At 40.7% G+C, this 21,727-nt stretch overlaps 1 protein-coding gene across 1 annotated transcript in view; it reads left to right on the top strand.

Annotated features, from left to right (window-relative positions):
- LOC134583517 (SLAM family member 5-like) overlaps positions 1-20,392 on the top strand; it is a 30,894-nt gene extending 10,502 nt beyond the window's left edge. Inside the window, exons 3-6 of the mRNA XM_063440453.1 lie at positions 15,045-15,368; positions 17,051-17,302; positions 18,135-18,256; positions 20,301-20,392. Coding sequence (XP_063296523.1) covers positions 15,045-15,368; positions 17,051-17,302; positions 18,135-18,256; positions 20,301-20,309 — 707 coding nt within the window. The 3' untranslated portion in view covers positions 20,310-20,392. The remainder of the gene's footprint in view (positions 1-15,044; positions 15,369-17,050; positions 17,303-18,134; positions 18,257-20,300) is intronic.
- The last annotated feature ends 1,335 nt before the right edge of the window (positions 20,393-21,727 follow it).

Genomic DNA, 21,727 nt, shown 5'->3' with positions numbered 1-21,727 from the left:
GAGTGGCAATGTGCACTGGCAGAGGTTGGCAGAGTAGACGCTGTAGGCCTGACACACCCGCTTGAAGACAACTAACTGCTATTCAATCTATAACAGTGAAAAAAATATTTTGTTTTTAAATGCACGCTATTGTGACACCAGATATGAGTGGCAATGTGCACTGGCAGAGATTGGCAGAGTACACGCTGAAGGCCTGACACCCGCTTGAAGGACCCTGACTGCTACTAGATTACAGTCAAAAACTTTTTTTTGTTTTTAAATGCAAGCTATTGTGACACCAGATATGAGTGGCAATGTGCACTGGCAGAGGTTGGCAGAGTAGACGCTGTAGGCCTGACACACCCGCTTGAAGACAACTAACTGCTATTCAATCTATAACAGTGAAACAAATATTTTGTTTTTAAATGCACGCTATTGTGACACCAGATATGAGTGGCAATGTGCACTGGCAGAGGTTGGCAGAGTAGACGCTGTAGGCCTGACACACCCACTTGAAGACAACTAACTGCTATTCAATCTATAACAGTGAAAAAAATATTTTGTTTTTAAATGCATGCTATTGTGACACCAGATATGAGTGGCAATGTGCACTGGCAGAGATTGGCAGAGTACACGCTGAAGGCCTGACACCCGCTTGAAGGACCCTGATTGCTACTAGATTACAGTCAAAAACTTTTTTTTGTTTTTAAATGCAAGCTATTGTGACACCAGATATGAGTGGCAATGTGCACTGGCAGAGGTTGGCAGAGTAGACGCTGTAGGCCTGACACACCCGCTTGAAGACAACTAACTGCTATTCAATCTATAACAGTGAAACAAATATTTTGTTTTTAAATGCACGCTATTGTGACACCAGATATGAGTGGCAATGTGCACTGGCAGAGGTTGGCAGAGTAGACGCTGTAGGCCTGACACACCCACTTGAAGACAACTAACTGCTATTCAATCTATAACAGTGAAAAAAATATTTTGTTTTTAAATGCACGCTATTGTGATACTAGCTATGAGTGGCAATGTGCACTGGCAGAGGTTGGCAGAGTACACGCTGGAGGCCTGACACCCGCTTGAAGGACACTGACTGCTATTAGATTACAGTCAAAAACTTTTTTTGTTTTTAAATGCACGCTATTGTGACACCAGATATGAGTGGCAATGTGCACTGGCAGAGGTTGGCAGAGTAGACGCTGTAGGCCTGACACACCCGCTTGAAGACAACTAACTGCTATTCAATCTATAACAGTGAAAAAAATATTTTGTTTTTAAATGCACGCTATTGTGACACCAGATATGAGTGGCAATGTGCACTGGCAGAGGTTGGCAGAGTAGACGCTGTAGGCCTGACACACCCGCTTGAAGACAACTAACTGCTATTCAATCTATAACAGTGAAAAAAATATTTTGTTTTTAAATGCACACTATTGTGACACCAGATATGAGTGGCAATGTGCAGTGGTAGAGATTGGCAGAGTACACGCTGAAGGCCTGACACCCGCTTGAAGGACACTGATGCTACTAGATTACAGTCAAAAACTTTTTTTGTTTTTAAAGGCAAGCTATTGTGACACCAGATATGAGTGGCAATGTGCACTGGCAGAGGTTGGCAGAGTAGACGCTGTAGGCCTGACACACCCGCTTGAAGATAACTAACTGCTATTCAATCTATAACAGTGAAAAAAAATATTTTGTTTTTAAATGCATGCTATTGTGACACCAGATATGAGTGGCAATGTGCACTGGCAGAGATTGGCAGAGTACACGCTGAAGGCCTGACACCCGCTTGAAGGACACTGACTGCTACTAGATTACAGTCAAAAACTTTTTTTGTTTTTAAATGCACGCTATTGTGACACCAGATATGAGTGGCAATGTGCACTGGCAGAGGTTGGCAGAGTAGACGCTGTAGGCCTGACAGACAGACGCTTGCAGACAACTAACTGCTATTCAATCTATTACAGTGAAAAAAATGTTTTGTTTTTTAAATGCAAGCTGTTGTGACACCAGATATGAGTGGCAACTGGCAGGCAGGCAACTGCAATTAGATTACACAGGAAAAAAAAGACTGATGTTCTAGCCCTAAAAAGGGCTTTTTGGGGTGCTGTCCTTACAGCAGAGATCAGATGAGTCCTTCAGGACTGTAGTGGACACTGAATACACTAGCCTAGCTATCCATTTCCCTATCAAATCAGCAGCAGCTACACTGTCCCTCCTCTTACTAAGAATGCAGCTTCATAATGAATCTAAAATGGATGCTGTACAGGAGGTGGGAGGGTCTGGAAGGGAGGGTCTGCTGCTGATTGGCTGGAATGTGTCTGCTGACTGTGAGGTACAGGGTCAAAGTTTACTCAATGATGATGAATAGGGGGCGGATCGAACCGCGCATCTGTTTGCCCGCCGTGGCGAATGCGAACACGCTATGTTTGCCAGGAACTATTCGCCAGCGAACCGTTCGGTACATCACTACTCACCATATTCTTTATACACGTGTGTTTCAAACATGTGACATTATCTTTGGTTTGCAAACTTTGTCAATCTGTGAGATATGTTGCTTCTATATCAGAGTACATTACAGCAATAGCTAGGTTCCTGAGCTAATTAGAATGTTACAATTAATATATAATACGTGTAATGGATAACGTAATGTTAGATTAAGACATTTTTACACATATTAGTGATGAGAACATACGGCTAGTGCACTCAATATATTTATTATTGACCTGATTTCCTCCACACGGGGCTATTAGAGGGTTGGGTAAGATGCTCATTGTGACAAATTGTTTAAATAAAAATCAGTTGCTATTCTGAATGATGCATGTTGTTGTTGCAGTAAAATGAAATTCTAGGCATCCAGATCACTTACTGAAGGAAAATACCAATTAGAAATATCTAGATATTTTGGGTGCGCACTGAGCATGCTCAGATGGAATGTTTACAGTTACTATAGATCCTGCATATGATGTGACTACACAACATTCTTCAAACTCTTGTTTCAGCTCTACAGACGATGTCTACCAGCGGGAATTCTCTCCTTTATGGAGTTTTTATTGCTAAGGGTTTTGCAGTTCTGATTGTTGGACTTTTCCTCTGCATCAATTTACTCCTAACCAGAAAACAAGTATGTATTATCTCTGTATTTCCATGTCTAAAGTGTTCTTGGTTATTCTATCTTTTTAGTTAATTGTAAGTAATGTCGACTTAATTCATAATTCTGTTTAAAATCACTGGTTACACAACAAACAACAAACATGAACTAAATTAATATTTTACGTCTATCCAAAACAGGCAGAACAGAGCGGTTGGTCTTTCTCAATTCATCCCAATAAAATTTTAGTAAATATAAATAAATGCAATAAGTAAATCGACACTCTTACACTGCCAGTTGATTTGATCTAGAAGAGATTCTCTGGTTCTCTGGCAATCAGTTTTATTCAAAGAATTCTGGGAGATTTATTTATTTATAAAATATTTTAACAGGATGGATACATTGAGATTCATCTCATTTTCAAGTATGTCCTGGGTCCACAAAGCATTGCATTGTTACAATAGGATACAATATTACACAAATACAATATACAAACAATATATACACAAACACTTACACACCTATATAAATGTATAGAGGAAACTATATGGAAATCCCAACTCTATTTCAATACAAAGCTCCGTGATTTATTCCCCTGGAATAAAACATTGTGAGATTGTGCAGGATAACAACAATCATATTAAACATGTAACATCACGTAGTAAAGATGTTGCTGGCCTATTACTAGGCTGGCTCAGCATTCAGTGAATGGCCCCCAGGCCGGTCTGATTGCACTGGGAGCCAGTCTCATTATAGAGACATATGGTCTGTGAAATTCCCCATGAAATTGAAATATATCAGTACAAAATGGTGTCAAGTAGTGGGTTAAAGCGGATCCCGGGTAAGAAGTCAAATCATTCTAAAATGTCTTCTTGGAATGGGGGGAAGGGAACGGGGCGCAGGGCATTTCTGACACCTTAATCTTTACTGTGAGCTGTAGTGGTTATGGTGTTGGAGTGTTCCTTTATAATGGGACCAGTTGTGGTTCCCCTACCTTGGGGATCTGGGGGCCCCAAAACATTTGTATTTACTATAGGGGGTGTTTGGCTGCTGCTATTTCAGGCTATTAGCAGCCATTAATGATTTGTCTGTGATGTTTTTCTGTCTCACATTGTTTATGTCTGTAATGTGCGACACAACCATCACAAGGAGAAATATTCCACAAAGTACGGCACCTTTTACCTTGCGTGTGCAGAAACACCGCCTGCTGTGATTTAAGTCAGGATTTTACAATGAGAGAAATAACACTATATCACGTGTAAGCAAGTAATTTATTGATATTTTTGACATACACATAAATAATTGTATTGCTCTTTTTATAATATTAAAATGACACATGTATGTGTTTTCTATTAAAGCAAGGGGTGCCCTCTAGTGGCTGTCTGACTAGCTGCATGCACTGATCAGTTTTTATCTTGTATATTTATGTATTGAGGCTGCTAGATGGGTCATTTTCCTATAACGTGTAATTGTTTATGTTAGTGTTTATAGTATTATATTGTATATTCTAACACATTTTCCAGTACATCCAGTGTCCTCAAGAAGCTTTTTAAGAATGAAAGTTTTATCAGTTTGTTTCCATTTATTAATCTATTTGTGAGTGTTTGTATCATCTTTTAGTGTCACAATATTTGTGTTTTTGTAGGGCGCATGATTCAATCTGGATGGTAAGCTGCTTCCTTCACTACTGCCGTGTCTGACCCTGTGACATCATCAAGAAGAAACTAGAAAAAAGGAAATAAAGCACAATATATAAAGAAAATTAAATTCTATTTATTTATAGTCTCTGTGAAGGATCCCAATAAACAACAGACAAATGAAAACAAAAATAATCTAAAAAAAGCAATCTATTCACAGAAATACTGCAATTCATACTTTATACTAGCTATATATCCCATTTAAAATAAATGTTAGCATTATATTTTTTAAATGAAAAAGTGAAAAGTTTAAAGGATCACCCTGAGCCTGTACAGCACGCTTCAGTGGTTATGGTGCTTGGAGTGTTACGTTCGCTCTTCTCGAGAGCAGATAGGTGTATGTTGGAGTTTTCTGAATCCAATAAATGATCTCTGTAACTGTACCCCAGTTTCCATTATTTCGTTTTAAGAGCGTTTCTAGATAAAAGATTAACAAACGCAATAATTGAAATACAAATATTTGGGCACAGTGTCTAGCTTCGGCCTTCATGGACAATTTTCGGCTTTTATTTCTTGGCCTTCAGTAAAGACTTGACGGACAGATTATAGTCACACCGTCCCCCCAGGGAACTGAATTCTCCCCGTCCTTTCAGGCCTTTTTGGTTCCCTTGTTGCCTTGTTGTCTAACATGTCTGTTAGAAAACCATGATGTAAGTTCTTCAGTCTATTTACCTTGAAATGTGTTTTGCATTCTTTCTTGATTGTTGACTTTGACACACATACACCTACCTCCTGGAGAGTATTCTTGATCTGGCCAACTGTTGTGAAGGGTGTTTTCTTCACCAGGGAAAGAATTCTTCGGTCATCCACCACAGTTGTTTTCCGTGGTCTTCCGGGTCTTTTGGTGTTGCTGAGCTCACCGGTGCGTTCTTTCTTTTTAAGGATGTTCCAAACAGTTGATTTGGCCACACCTAATGTTTTTGCTGCCTCTCTGATGGGTTTGTTTTGTTTTTTCAGCCTAATGATGGCTTGCTTCACTGATAGTGACAGCTCTTTGGATCTCATATTGAGAGTTGACAGCAACAGATTCCAAATGCAAATAGCACACTTGGAATGAACTCTGGACCTTGTATCTGCTCCTTCTAAATGGGATAATGAGGGAATAACACACACCTGGCCATGGAACAGCTGAGCAGCCAATTGTCCCATTACTTTTGGTCCCTTGAAAAGTGGGAGGCACATATACAAACTGTTGTAATTCCTACACCGTTCATCTGGCTTGGATGTAAATACCCTCAAATTAAAGCTGAATGTCTGCAGTTAAAGCACATCTTGTTCATTTAATTTCAAATCCATTGTGGTGGTGTACAGAGCCAAAAAGATTAGAATTGTGTCAATGTCCCAATAGTTATGGACCTGACTGTATATAAATATGTTTGGAAGTATTGTGTATGTGTGTGGTTCGGTGTGTTGGTGGGGGTTCTGTGTGTATGTGAAGGGTGCAGTGGGTGTGTGTGAGGGGTGTAGTGTTTATGTGAGGGGTGCAGTATGTGTGTGTGATGGATGCTGTGTGTGAGGTGTGCTGTGTGTGATTTGTGTGTGTGGGTGCTGTGTGTGATTTGTGTGTGTGGGTGCTGTGTGTGATGAGTGTGAGGGTGCTGTGTTTGAGGGTGCTGTGTGTGATGTGTGTGAGGGTGCTGTGGGTGATTTGTGTGTGTGTGTGGGTGCTGTGGGTGATTTGTGTGTGTGGGTGCTGTGTATGATGTATGTGAGAGTGCTGTGTGTAATGCAGAGTGTGTTTAGTGAAAGTAGTGTGTGTGTGTATAGTGCAGAGTGTGTGCTTGTAAGGATGCTGTGACGAGACCAATCTCGCCACTGTGCATTGGAGACCCCTGGTTGCCCGCCTGCTGCCTTTAGACTATGGCCCCATGTTGAAACGCTTGATTTTCCCCTGCAAAGACACGAAAGCCGGGTCATTCGGTGCTTGCCCTGTTTGAGCGGTGATACCCCAGATAGCTATGCCATGGAGCCCATTCGTATAATGAAAGACTATGGGAAAGACTTTGGCTCCATGGCAATTGAACTGTATGTGTGTGATCTGAGCGCCATTCAGTAATAATGTGCGCTCAGATCTGAGCTATCTGGGGATATGTTGAATGTACCAGTTTTATGCAATGGCTGCACAGTTATATATTTGTATGTATTTTATTGTCTTTTGCTGCCATGTGTTCAATGGAGTTTTGCCTCTGTCCTTGGAGATAATTGGATTACTTCCCAATTATCTCCAGGATAGAAGACTCTGTGGAACTGGTTTTGGGCAGAAAAGCCATGCTTCATTTGGTCACAAAGGACTACGATCTATCTTTTGAACCACTGGACCAATTTGTATGAATTTGACATATGTTTGTATTTGGAGAATGCTGGTTTTGAAAATGTAAGTTTTATGTGATGCATACTTTTAAGGTTATGAATAATGTGGAAAAACTGTATTTCTCTGCCTGTGATAATTAAATTACCCATTGTGTAAGGTAATTGTATCACAGGCAGAGGGGATGATTTTGTGTGGGAGTGTCTGAGTGTATTGGACGTGTTTATTGGTTGTTTTCCAAAACCCTGTGGGTGGTACTAATGTGTATATAAGAACAATAAACCCACAGCTCTGTCTGTTCCTGCTTGACCCTCAAAACGGAGCCTTGTCTCGTTCTTGGGGGGATTTATTGTATGCTGTTCCAGTTCGACTGCTAGGAGTGTAAATCTATTCGTATGGTTTTTTCCTATTCGGCTGTTTACAGCATTCGTATGTTTGAGAGCATTCATATGCTTCTCTGGTTTGGTGTATTGGTGTCTACAGTAGCTGTGCCTGTGTCTCTGGAAGTGAAGATCTACTAAACGCCGGTTTAACCCTTTTATGTCTGGGGTGCCGTTACAGATGCAGTGTGTGTGTGTGTAATGCAGAGTGTGTTTAGTTAATGTAGTGTGTGTGTGTAATGCAAAGTGTGTTTAGTGAATATAGTGTGTGTGTGTGTGTAGTGCAGAGTGTGTGTGTAATGCAGAGTGTGTTTAGTGAATGTAGTGTGTGTGTGTGTGTAATGCAGAGTGTGTTTAGTGAATTTAGTGTGTGTGTGTGTTTAGTGCAGAGTGTATGCTTGTAAGGATGCAGTGTGTGTGTGTCCGGTGCAGAGTGTGTTTAGTGAATGTAGTTTGTGTGTGTGTGTTTAGTGCAGAGTGTATTTAGTGATTGTAGTGTGTGTGTTTGTCTGGTGCAGAGTGTGTTTAGTGAATGTAGTGTGTGTGTAAGGCAGAGTGTGTTTAGTGAATGTACTGTGTGTAGTGAAGAGAGTGTTTAGTGAATGTAGTGTGTGTGTGTGTGTAAGGCAGAGTGTGTTTAGTGAATGTAGTGTGAGTGTGTAATGCAAAGTGTGTTTAGTGAATGTAGTGTGCGTGTGTGTAGTGCTGAGTGTGTTTAGTGAATGTAATGTGTGTAGTGAAGAGAGTGTTTAGTGAATGTAGTGTGTGTGTGTGTGTAAGGCAGAGTGTGTTTAGTGAATGTACTGTGTGTAGTGAAGAGAGTGTTTAGTGAATGTAGTGTGTGTGCGTGTGTGTAAGCCAGAGTGTGTTTAGTGAATGTAGTGTGTGTGTAAGGCAGAGTGTGTTTAGTGCAGACTGTGTTTTGTGAATGTAGTGTGTGTGTGTGTGTGTAAGGCAGAGTGTTTTAGTGAATGTAGTGTGTGTGTAGTGCATAGTGTGTTTAGTGAATGTAGTGTGTGTGTAATGCAGAGTGTGTTTAGTGAATGTAGTGTGAGTGTGTGTAGTGCAGACTGTGTTTTGTGAATGTAGTGTGTGTGTGTGTGTGTAAGGCAGGGTGTGTTTAGTGAATGTAGTGTATGTGTGTAAGGCAGAGTGTGTTTAGTGAATGGAGTGTGTGTGTGTGTGTAATGCAGAGTGTGTTTATTTAATGTAGTGTGTGTGTGCATAGTGTAGAGTGTGTATAGTGAATGTAGTATGTGTGTGCATAGTGCAGAGTGTGTTTAGTGAATGTAGTGTGTGTGCACAGTGCAGCGCGTGTATAGTGAATGTAGTGTGTGTTTGCGTAGTGCAGAGCGTGTATAGTGAATGCAGTGTGTGTTTGTGTAGTGCAGAGTGTGTTTAGTGAATGTAGTGTGTGTGTAGTGCAGAGTGTGTTTAGTGAATGTAGTGTGTAACGGCCCTCCTGACATAAAGGAGTGAAACCGCCGTTTAGTAGGTCTTCCCCTTCCAGAGATACAGGCACAGCTACTGCAGAACACCAAACTCCCGAACGGAATACAAGGGAATGCTCCAAACTCCCGAACTGCATACAAAATAGCACTCCAAACTCCCGAACTGGAACCTCACGAATAGCTGCTAGCAGACGAATAGGAAAAGCACCCAAGCGGCTTACAATCCTAGCAATCAGTCTCTCTCAGCATACATTAAATCCCCCCAAGAACGAGACAAAGCTCCGTGTTGAGAGTCAAGCAGTGGTCTGGTTTATTCAGGGCTACCTGCCCAGTATTTATGCAGGTCTCCCACCTGGTGGACACTCCCCTAGGGGACCAGATGGGAGACTGTAACACAGACAGACATGTATCAAATTCAGACACACAGAAGTAAAACATCCCCACAATGCATCCTCATTTCCCTCCCTCTATCCTGGGGATAATTGAGAAGTAATCCAATCATCTCACAGGACAGAGGCAAATCGCCATTATACACGTGGGGGACACAAAGACAGTATAATACTTTAAAATATACAAAGTGTGTGTGTAGTGCAGATTGTGTTTAGTGAATGTAGTGTGTGTGTAGTGAATGTAGTGTGTGTGTGTGTGTAATGCAGAGTGTGTTTAGTGAATGTAGTGTGATTGTAGTGAGTGCAGTGTGTTTAGTGCATGTAGTGTGTTTGTAGTGAGTGCAATGTGTGTATAGTGAATGTAGTGTGTGTGTTTAGTGAATGCAGTGTGTGTGTAGTGCAGAGTGTGTTTAGTGAATGTAGTGTGTGTGCAGAGTGTGTTTAGTGAATGTAGTTGTTAAGACACTCCCGGCATAAAGGAGTGAAACCGCCGCTTAGTAGAGCTTCTCCTTTCAGGGATACAGGCACAACTACTTTAGAGCCCCAAACTCCCGAATTGGAACCAGGGGAATGCTCCTAATTCCCGAACAGCATACTTATAATACTCCAAACTCCCGAACGGTAATCTCACGAATCGCTGCTAACAGACGAACAGACACAGCATCCAAGTGGCTTACATTCCCAGCAGTCAGTCTCTATCCGTGTATAGTATATCCCCCCAATCACAAGACCAAGCTACGTATTAAGGGTAAAACAAGAACTGGCTTTAATGAGGGCTACCTGCCCGTTTTTATGCAGGTCTCCCACTTGGTGGACACTCCCCTAGGGGACCAAATGGGAGACTGTAACAAAGGACAGACAGGTATCGAATCAGGACACACAGTCACAATACATCCCCACAATGCGCCCTGGCTTCCTCCTCTCTGCCCTGGAGATAATTGAGAAGTAATTCAATTATCTCCCAGGACAAAGTCAAATCGCCATTATACACGTGGGGACACCAGAATAGAAATTACCATATTTTTCGCTCCATAAGACGCACCTCACCATAAGACGCACCTAGTTTTTAGAGGAAGAAACCCAGAAAACAATATATTCTGAACAAACTGTCCCATAGTGTTTCTTACTATGGTACAGTTTGTTCAGAATATTTTTTTCTCCCCTGACCCATAGTGTCCCCCATCCCATAGTCGTCTCCCCCCTCCCATAGTCTTCTCCCCCCCTCCCATAGTCTTCATCCCCCGCTCCCCATAGTCTTCACCCCCCTCCCCATAGTCTTCATCCATCCCCCTCCCCATAGTCTTCATCCATCCCTCTCCCCATAGTCTTCATCCCCCCTCCCCATAGTCTTCATCCACCCCCTCCCCATAGTCTTCATCCACCCCCTCCCCATATTCTTCATCCCCCCTCCTCTCCCCATAGTCTTCATCCCCCCCTCCTCATAGTCTTCATCCCCCCTCCCCTCCCCATAGTCTTCATCCCCCCTCCCCTCCCCATAGTCTTCATCCCCCCTCCCCTCCCCATAGTCTTCATCCCATCTCCCCTCCCCATAGTCTTCATCCCCCCTCCCCTCCCCATAGTCTTCATCCCCCCTCCCCTCCCCATAGTCTTCATCCCCCTCCCCTCCCCATAGTCTTCATCCCCCCTCCCCTCCCCATAGTCTTCATCCCCCCTCCCCTCCCCATAGTCTTCATCCTCCCTCCCCTCCCCATAGTCTTCATCTCCCCTCCCCTCCCCATAGTCTTCATCTCCCCTCCCCTCCCCATAGTCTTCATCTCCCCTCCCCTCCCCATAGTCTTCATCTCCCCTCCCCATAGTCTTCATCCTCCCTCCCCTCCCCTCCCCATAGTCTTCTCTTCTCTCCCATATTCTCCTCTCCCATACTGTCCCCCTCCCCTTGTCCCATAATTACTTACCTGTCTTGTAGCGTTTCTCGGCAGCACAGGGCGCACCGCGGTACTGGAACTTTAATTTCAAGTTCCGGTTTCCGGCGGGACTGAAAGGAAGTGCGCACACTGAGCTGAGTGCGCACTTCCTTTCAGTCCAGCCGGAAACCGGAACATGAAATTTCAAGTTCCAGTACCGCGGTGCGCCCTGTGCTGCTGAGAAACGCTACAAGACAGGTAAGTAAAGCTTCATATTCGCTCCATAAGATGCACAGACATTTCCCCTCACTTTTTAGGGGAAAAAAGTGCGTCTTATGGAGCGAAAAATACGGTACTGTTAAAATATACAGTGTCACAAATGTCACAATAAATACGACGTATAACATACCCCCAGATAGCTCAGGTCTGAGGGCACATTATTAGGTGAATGGCGCTCAGACCACATGAATACAGTTTAATTGCCATGGATCTAAAGTCTTTAATTCCACGAACAGGCTCCATGGCATGCTATCTGGGTACTCTCACATGTAATACAATATAAGACATAAAGTCCCGAATGATCCGCTGTTCGGTTCACGAACGGAGCTGAAGACCCGTAGGCTGGTAGTTCAGCGGTGCTTGGGAGTAAAAAAGTGTCCGCTTTTGGTGTACTGAGGCTGGGCAGAGCACCGCTGGCTGTCTGGGGGAGCTTCCATAACACCACCACCATGTGGAGGCTATGTGTAGTGGCATCCACCAATTGACTACACATGCCAGCTTCCCGGTGGTCTCATATTCGGTAGTCTTTCAGGAAACAATACGGGGAAACAGGGGGACTGTACGGGCAAAGAAATAACCGAATAAACAGACGAATGGAGGGAGGAGAAACATAATCCAAAGAGAGACGGTTCTGTCACATATGGGAAGCTAATAATACCTCTTCCGTCTGTGTCACATTACAGGAGCAATCAGTAAAAACAATGCTCTGCTGGTATACCACTCCTGTTAAATTGTATCACATGAGGAAGACTCCTACCGATTTGTGCTGGAGGGGCTGAGGGATGAAAAGGACATACCGTATAAACTCGAGTATAAGCCGACCCGAATATAAGCCGAGGCCCCTAATTTTACCCCCAAAAAACTGGGAAAACGTATTGACTCGAGTATAAGACTAGGGTGGGAAATGCAGCAGCTACTGGTAAATTTCTAAATAAAATTAGATCCTAAAAAAATTATATTCATTGAATATTTATTTACAGTGTGTGTACTCGAGTATAAGACGAGTTTTTCAGCACATACTCGAGTATAAGACGAGTTTTTCAGCACATTTTTTTATACTCGAGTCAATAGTCTGTATTATGGCAACTTACATTGCCATAATACAGACAAGGACCGGGGGCTGGCAGGAAGCTGTTACTTACCTTTCCTGCAGCTCCTGTCAGCTCCCTTCTCTCTCCTCCAGTCCGTGCAGCTCCCAGGTCAGCTCCCTCTGCAAGTCTTGCGGCCGCGCGGAGCGTTGCCACGGTAACCCGTGGCAATGCTCTGACCCCGCGGCTCTCGCAAGACTTGCACAGGGAGCTGACCTGGGAGCTGCACGGACCAGAGGAGAGAGAAGGGAGCTGACAGGAGCTGCAGGAAAGGTAAGTAACAGCTTCCTGCCAGCCCCCGGTCCTTGTCTGTATTATGGCAATGTAAGTTGCCATAATACAGACTATTGACTCGAGTATAAAAAAATGTGCTGAAAAACTCGTCTTATACTCGAGTATATACGGTATATACATATTTGGTGGGAATGCCCTATAATTAGCAGATTCTGGACACAAATAAGGGACATAATGACCAAGTTTTCTCCAGGGCCCCGGACCTATGGCTGTACTTACTAAGCAGATCCATAGACGGGTGGACTAGGAGTGAGCAAAAACTCATACACAAAATCACCCTAGCAGCAAGGAGAGCAGTGGCATCAGATTGGCTCAAGCAGAGTACTCCCTCAGTAGCAGGGGTAATCAACAGAATCAAAGAAGTACACCTAATGGACGATCTAACGGCCAGGGTGAGGGGTACCCAAAAGACCTTCCAAAGAATATGTGAACCATGGGAAAGCTGCCCCCTAGGAACATAAAGAATGTCCCCCCTCTCTCCCATCCCCCCAATGGGAGGTCTTCCACCTTTATTGTCTAAGGATACTGGGGCGTGACAGGGAAAAGGAAACCAAGGTTTACATTAGGTATTTAAAGATTGCAGGGAGACGGAAGTGCAAGATATTTGTACTCTTTTACTTATTTTTCTTTGTGTTGTCAAAAAATGAAAAAACAACATTGACTAGAGTTTCGAAAACCAGAGAGCTAGACAAGATTATCTGAAATCCTAAGATTCTATAAGTATTACCAAGAGGTGACAGTGATGTTATTTAAATATGATGTTAAAAATACCCACCAATGGTTCATACTAACATTGTTCCTAACTACATTGTTAAATACTTGAGCATGTCAGTTCACTATGTCAATGCTAAATAAAGAATTATAAAAAACAAAAAGGATTTAGTAGTGAATGGGTGGAAGCAGTGGACATATTATATTCAAAAGGTTTATTTTAATTTTCCAATTTCCTACACAGTCACTGTATTTGTGTTTGTAAAGGGGACGTTCTTATATAGAAACAGGAAGGGACAGAGTTCTGCTCCCTTTATAGACTGACAGCTCAACGAGAGAGAAGAAATGATCCGTATTCACATCTGGATCTTAATATTCATCTTCCTTCCAAAAAGTAAGTTCACATTCTGTATGATATTACAGCTATTAATCTCATATTTATTAAACAGAGATGCATTGCAATATTTATACCATTATAACAGGTAGATCAATGACAGCCTGAAAAACGATTGTCTTAAAACTCAGCCCTTTTGGCTTAAATTTTGAAAGAAACAATATCACTGTAACACTGCTGATGGTTGTATTAGATGTGAAGTGTGAGCAGATTATTGTCCCCTATAAAGGTGAGTGCCACTCGTTTGGGTGACAAAGTGATGGAAGCAGAATGTTGGATATTGTTCCATAGTGTCTCTCCATTAGGTCACAGGACATTATCACAGTTTATTTAATTAACAGTAGTGGAATATTTATAGTGAGGCTCTGAGAAATACTCTGGGCAGGAAGTGTGAGTCTTTAACAACTGAACTTATCACATTTGTGGAACAATAAATACTCTGACTAATAATTTCACTGAGCTTAGAAGCCGCAGAATAAACCAGTAATGCACAAAGTGACCCAACGAATGTCTCAGAACTGCTTTGAACCCACATCCCTATTCTCACATAGTTACAAAGTAATTTAGGTTAAAAAAAACTAGTCCATCAGGTATAACATTTTGAACACAGAGAAAACACTTGTGACATGTAGCCTGGTTTTAACATACATGTATCTGCTTTCCCTGATTTTCATGCTGAGATAAAGACTAAGCCCACACTACCAGCCATGCAGTTTAGGATTTAGCCAGGGAAAACCCTCCTCAATCTTTAATGTTACTTAAATAAGCTGATAAGGGTTCCAACAATCTGAATCAATGGTTACTAATGCTGCAGAACCTGTGTACAAATTCCAGTTGGAGTATATTACCATGGATAGTGATAAAGTATACACTACTATTGTCTTACCACATAATATATCCTTATGTTGTGACCCTATTGACAAGCCCCATGTTTTAATTCCTGTACACTGTTCTTAGTATTGCAAAAACTTAGACCTAAAAATCTTAATTTTTCCTTCTTTAATTTCTCTGTGTGGATTGATTAGTATTTGCAGATATAACTGATAGATATGTAAGATATTCAACTATTTAATTCAAGCAGCTATTAATCCTGTTAATTTGTTCCCTAGGTATATTGTGTGCAGAGCTATGTGGAGATAAAAGGACAGTTATTGGCGCAGTGGGAGGAGATGTCATTCTACCTTTGAAGCAGACTAGGATTAAAGATGTCAGTTGGGTGAATGTTAATGGTGGGACCCATTTTGCGACAACAAAACCAGGTGGAGATATACAAATTCGAGATAACCGGTATGAAGGCAGACTGTATGGAACGGCTGATGGGTCTTTGCGCTTTACTAAACTAACCAGAGAAGACCATGGAGATTACATAGCGAATATACTCACAGACCCAGGAAACAAACAGTGTGAACAACAGTACGATCTCCGAGTGTTCAGTAAGTGTCCGTATTTATAAATGTATAGAGTTTACACAAAGTAAATGTGAGATTAAAGGAACACACCAGCTTTATCAATAAATAAATTTATATAAAACGCGGAGTGTTGTAAAGTATTTTTAGATCACTGGCCGCCCCTTTCCTGTAAAATAAAGCTGTTACCGGTACTTCACTAAACCATTTATCAGTTGGTTTGCAGCGTTCCTTATGGTTTGCAGCGTTCCTTTAGCCTTCATTACCATTATTTATAGTGGGTAAACACAGTGACAGCTGGTATCATGTGTTTGACATTGTTAATGTTTTGCCATTACGAGTGATTCCATGCCTGGCATCACCCTGGCAGATGGAATCCTTTGCGTTAATGCAGGCAGTGCGTGCCCTGGTTTTACCCACCAAAACTGTTTTATTATTGTAGCGCCAGAGTCTCAGAGATTGTATCTGGCATCTAAACTTAAATAACCATAAAACTTTATTACCTGTCGGCAAAGTGATCAGAAGAGAAAGGAAAGCTATTATTTAAACGACAAAGCACATAATTCGAGTGTTTAGGTGATCCGCTTTCAGAATATTGTAAAGTGCTGCGGAACTAGTTGGCACTATATAAATACCAATAACAATAATAATAATAATAATAATAATAATAATAATAATAATAATAATAATAATAATGATGATGATGGGACTGATAGTCCAGCAAGAAATCTGGAAAATGGTCCCAATGATCCAATGTATTCCCATCTAGGTCCCTGACTGCATTAATGTAATAGTTTGATATAACTTGTTATAAGACTATCATTATAATGTATCTCTGTAAATAAATCTAGAACATTTATTACATTAGTGTCTTAATGTATGTTTAGCTGTGTTTCAGTATGTGTGAGGAAATGGGTTATTTTAATAAATATTTTCATTAAATAAAATATCTCACTGCGTGCAGACTGTCACATAATGTGCTGTTCCCTTCTATGTGTACAGAGCATCTGTATATTCATGTTTCCAGGGTTGATTCATCCCTAAAAATTTGCTCTGGCTTAATTTTTTTGCAAAATGTAGATTAACCAAATTTCTCACCTGTGCCCAAGTCTATTAATGGATGGTGTCGGAAATCACTGTAGGTGGAAGAGCTGAGGTCTATAGTTAGACTTGAGATATTTACACAAATGCCCTCAAATCTTCACATGCCCATTTACTCTTAACAGACTCTCTAGACCAGGGGTGCCTAAAAGATAGATCCCCAGATGTGGCAGAACAACATCTCCCAAGATGCTTTGCATACCTGAAGAAATCCTTTAGAACGGCAAAAGAATCATGGAAGCTTTATCATCTGGGGATCTACCTCTTGGGCAGCCCAGCACTAGACAGTCATCAGTCAGAGAGAAGGGAAACAGCAGAACTATAATATGAAACAGATTTCTTTACAACAATTATCTCAAGCATTATATTAACTTTTTATGAAAATTTGAGCGGTAAACACCACCTCCCCAGAAAATAACATCACTTGTTTTTACCATTAATAGTAGATTTTTTTGTTTTTAGTGTAACAAATGCTGCCGGATGCCCCATCTGCCCCTTTAATTGTCCGGTGTTAGCCAAAACAAAACAGATTGAAAAGCATTAAATGTGGACTGATTAACTGACAACACGTAATATTATTATATCAACATTCTATGTATCTGTTCCAGGAAAATTGCTGTCTGAAGATATTGAGATTCTCCCCACTGTTACCAGAAATGGAACCTGTGGAGTCATTTTATTTTGTACGGTAAATGGATCTGGTGTGAATATTACCTGGAGCAGGTCAGACAGCACTGAAATAAATGTGATTAATGGATTACTGCATGTAACAGATATAAATAACATCTTCACGTGTACTGCACAGAACCCAGTCAGTACCGTCTCCAGAACTGTGATCCCAATGAGCTACTGCCAGGAAGGTAAAAGTGTTTAATAATTACCCTCCTATTTAGTATGTGTATCACTCATGATAATACTCATGTAATATTCATCTAAATCGCAAGCTTTATCAAACGTTGAGACCTATCTCTTCAATATCAGAGTGCTCTACAGCTATAGCTGGGTTCCTGGGCTAAGGAGGACAGTATATTCACAGAGACACTATAGACACCCGAACCGCTAGAGCTTGATAGGCTTGATAGGCTTGCAGGAGATAGTGAGTGAGTTTTGCTGGACATGTGCAATAACCTCCCACTGCTTTCCTGTATGAAAGAGTTGGATTGGTTGAGATCATCAAGACTGATGATCTCAGCCAGAAGCAGAGCCAGGCATGACCACCCACGGCGAGAAAAGGTGAGTTTAAACACCTTTTTCACTGCTCTGACAGAGGGGATCTAAACTGCCACACTGGCACTATAGTGTCAGGAAAACAAGTTTGTAATGTTTGTATTCCTGACACTATAGTTTCTTTAATACATTATATGTGTAATGGAATATTAGATTAATCAGAGGAAATTCTCCATTTCTTAACTGGAACTTGTGGCTAGTCCCCTCAATCCTTAGATGGTTGGGTAATGCACCCATTGGGATAAATCGATCTACTGAAAATCAGTTACTATGCTGAATGATACATGTCATTGTTGCAGTAAAATGAAATTCTAGGCATCCAGATCACTTACTGAATGGAAATACCAATGGGAAATATCTAGATATTTTGGGTGCGCACTGAGCATGCTCAGATGGAATGTTTACAGTTACTATAAATACTGCGTATGATGTGACTACATAACATTCTTCAAACTCTTGTTTCAGCTCTACAGACGATGTCTACCCGCGGGAATTCTCTCCTTTATGGAGTTTTTATTGCTAAGGGTTTTGCAGTTCTGATTGTTGGACTTTTCCTCTGCATCAATTTACTCCTAACCAGAAAACAAGTATGTATTGTCTCTGTATTCCCATGCTTAAAGTGTTCTGGATAGGTGTAGCTTTTCAGTTAAAAGGCAGAATGTGATATAAATCCATGTACTCCAATCAGAGTGCTGTGATCATTGTAAGTCATATCCACTTAATTCAGAATTCTGTTTGAAATCACTCGTTACACGACAAACAGGATCTAAATGGATGTCACATCTTTTCAAAGAGGCTGAATAGAACGGATGGTCTTTCTCTCTATTCATCCTAATAAAATTATTCATAGGTAAACAGACTCTTACACTGACAGTTGATTTGATCTAGAAGAGAAATTCTTAGACCAAACGTCTCAAACTCTTCCCTCCGAACATGTTGTTAAACTAAAATTCCCATAATTTTTTGGCAATCCATTGTATTCAAAGAATTCTGGGAGTTGTAGGCCATCAACGTCTGGGGAAGGCAGCGTTTGAGATCTCTGTCTTAGAGAGTATTATGTAATATTATAGCTGTAAGATCAGCAAACACTAATATCAGTAACCCCTAACTAACCAGCTACCAATAGCCTAATTAAAATGAGGGGGTGGAGTTACGAGAAACAAAATGTAATAATTTATTACGGAAAATCTCAAATAACTTAACTTCAGTGATGTCACCTTTACACTTTGCATCATATAAAAACCTTGAATATCAAAGTAAAAGCTGACACAGTGGTTATAGTTCTCATCCAATATATTGTACATTTCTTTAAATTATAACTTTATCCTATAGAGATAAAATCAGAAAGAAAAATTCTCATAGTGTAATATGCATTTATATATAATGTAAAATTTCCACATAATGGGTAACTCACATCTTTTTGAGGCTATAAAGTTGGCTCATACTATGCGATGTATGATTCCCTCAAACCTCAGTCATTACCTTCAATTACCGTATATACTTGAGTATAAGCCGAGTTTTTCAGCACATTTTTTGTGCTGAAAAACCCCAACTCGGCATATACTCTAGTTAATGTCTGTATTATGGCAATTTACAGACATTCAGCACCTCGGTCAGCTCCCAGTGTAAGTCTTGCAAGAGCCGCGGGGTCACACACGCTGCATTCATACACACGCTGCACTCATGCACACGCTGCACTCATGCACACGCTGCACTTATACACACGCTGCACTCATACACACACACTGCACTCATACACACACACTGCATTCATTATATACACACAGTGAAAATAAATATTCAATTAGTATAATTTTTTTAGGATCTAATTTTATTTAGAAATTTACCAGTAGCTAGTGCATTTCCCACCCTAGTCTTATACTCGAGTCAATACGTTTTCCCAGTTTTTTGGGGTAAAATTAGGGGCCTCGGCTTATATTCGGGTCGACTTATACTCGAGTATATACGATGTATAATGCTGGAAAGTCCTCATCTTACAGAAATCAATATAAAACACTGTGTATATACTACAAAGAGCAATTTTATTCCAAACAAAAGTAATTAAAAAAATATCAAAGAAATATCATAAATACAAATACATCCAGAAGAGACTTATCGAGACACAGCATTTTTTACCTTGCCTGTGCAGAAACATTGCCTGCTGTGATTTAAATAAGGATTTAATTAATAACCTTATATCATGTGTAAGCAAGTCATTTATTTATATTTTTGGCATAAACTTAAATAATTGTATTGTTAATGCTAATTTTATAAAATTAAAATAACGTGTAACATTCAAGTTTTCAGGAAAGCAATAGATGCCCTCTAGTGGCTGTCTGGCTAACTGCATGCACTAATCAGTTTGTATCTCCTATATTTATGCATTCAGTCTCCTAGTTGGGTCATTTTCCTATAAATGTTCTATGTTTATGTTAGTGTTTATAGTATTATATTGTGTATTCTTCCACAGCTGACAGTATATCCAGTGTCCTCGTGAATCTTTTCAAGAATTAAAGTTTTATCAGTTTGTATTCATTTAGTTAAGCTATTCTTGAGTGTTTTTACCATCTTTCTTCATATTTGTATTTTAGAAAACAATGTGTCACATTGTTTTTTGTTTTTTTTTTGTAGGGGACATGATTTAATCTGGAGAGTAAGCTGCTTCCTACACTACTGCCATGTCCTACCCTGTGACATCATTGAGAAGAAACTAGAAAAAAAAACATATGTAAAGGAAACAAAGTTCTATTTACTTATAAACTCTGTGAAGAATCCCAATAGACAACAAACAAAAGAAAAAAAAAATGACTTAAAAAGTCATTTATTCACAGAATTACTGTAATTTATACTTTATACTAGCTACACATCCCATGATTAAAATAAATGTTATTCTGATGTATTGAAAAGAAGAAGGTTAGAGGAACACTTTAAGCCCCATAACCACTAAAGTGAGCTGCAGTGATTATGGCGCGTGGAGTGTTCCTTTAAGTCTCCTCTAGAGCAGATAGTTGTATGTTGGAATTTTAAATCCATTAAATAATCTTTGTGGCTGTACCCCAGCTTCCATTATTCCCTTTTAAGTGTGTTACTGGATAAAACATTAACAAACGCAAGAATTTAAATAAAATATATTGGGGCACAGTGGCTAGCTTTGACCTTCATGGACAACGTTCAGCTTTTATTTCTGGGTCTTCAGCTAAGACTTGATGGACTGGGTCTTCAGCTAAGACTTTATGGTCACACTTTCTTCCCAGGGAACTGAATTCTCCCCATCCTTTCAAAACTTTTTGGTTCCCATGTCGCCATAAGCACACATTTGTCAGAATACCATGATGTCAGTTTGTTTGTCTATTTACCTTGAAATGTGTTTTACATTCCAGTATATCTACATGTCGCAGGAAACACCTGAATCATACTTGATCCGAACAATAACTACATCACTTATGTTCCTGTACTGTGTGCTTTGAAGTTCTGTAGATACTCTGCATTCTCTATAACGCATAGTTGGGCTAATGAACCTTCTTCTGTACACCTTTGCAAAACGTTCAATCAAAAACTATTGAAATATAAAACTACTGTAAATACTCTAAACTCTAACTTTACTTTGCTTTAAATCAGCAGCTTCTCCAGGGATAGGGAGGAGGCTGTGTATTGCATGCCCATTGTTTTCAGTGGGAGCACTGAGCATATCCCATAAAACTCCTGCATACATTCGACAGTACCAAGTAGATTAATTCATTCCAAAAAAAATGTGTACAAATGTACTCTGCTTAGACTCCCTTCCTTCCTACTCCCACTGAGTTACCCACTACAGGGACACTGTGGCGGGACCGCTGCCTGTTCGTGAATTGCTGTTTTATTATCTGTGTATTCCCCCATGTGTTTCGTAAGAATGTGCCTGCTCCCCGTTCGGGAGGGCCTACATGAAGGTAAGGAACTCCCCTCCCGAACCAGGACAACTCATTTAGCATGTTGGTTTAGAACGTTCGCACCTCATAATGAGGAGTCAAAACCACAAACCGCAAGGGAAGCCTCAGCGCGTGCCTCCCCTGGGCGGT

Source organism: Pelobates fuscus, chromosome 13, assembly GCF_036172605.1.
Source record: "Pelobates fuscus isolate aPelFus1 chromosome 13, aPelFus1.pri, whole genome shotgun sequence".
NCBI classification, from domain to species: domain Eukaryota; kingdom Metazoa; phylum Chordata; class Amphibia; order Anura; family Pelobatidae; genus Pelobates; species Pelobates fuscus.
The sequence above is the reverse complement of the archived record's forward strand: the minus strand, read 5'-3'. Positions and strand labels throughout refer to the sequence as shown.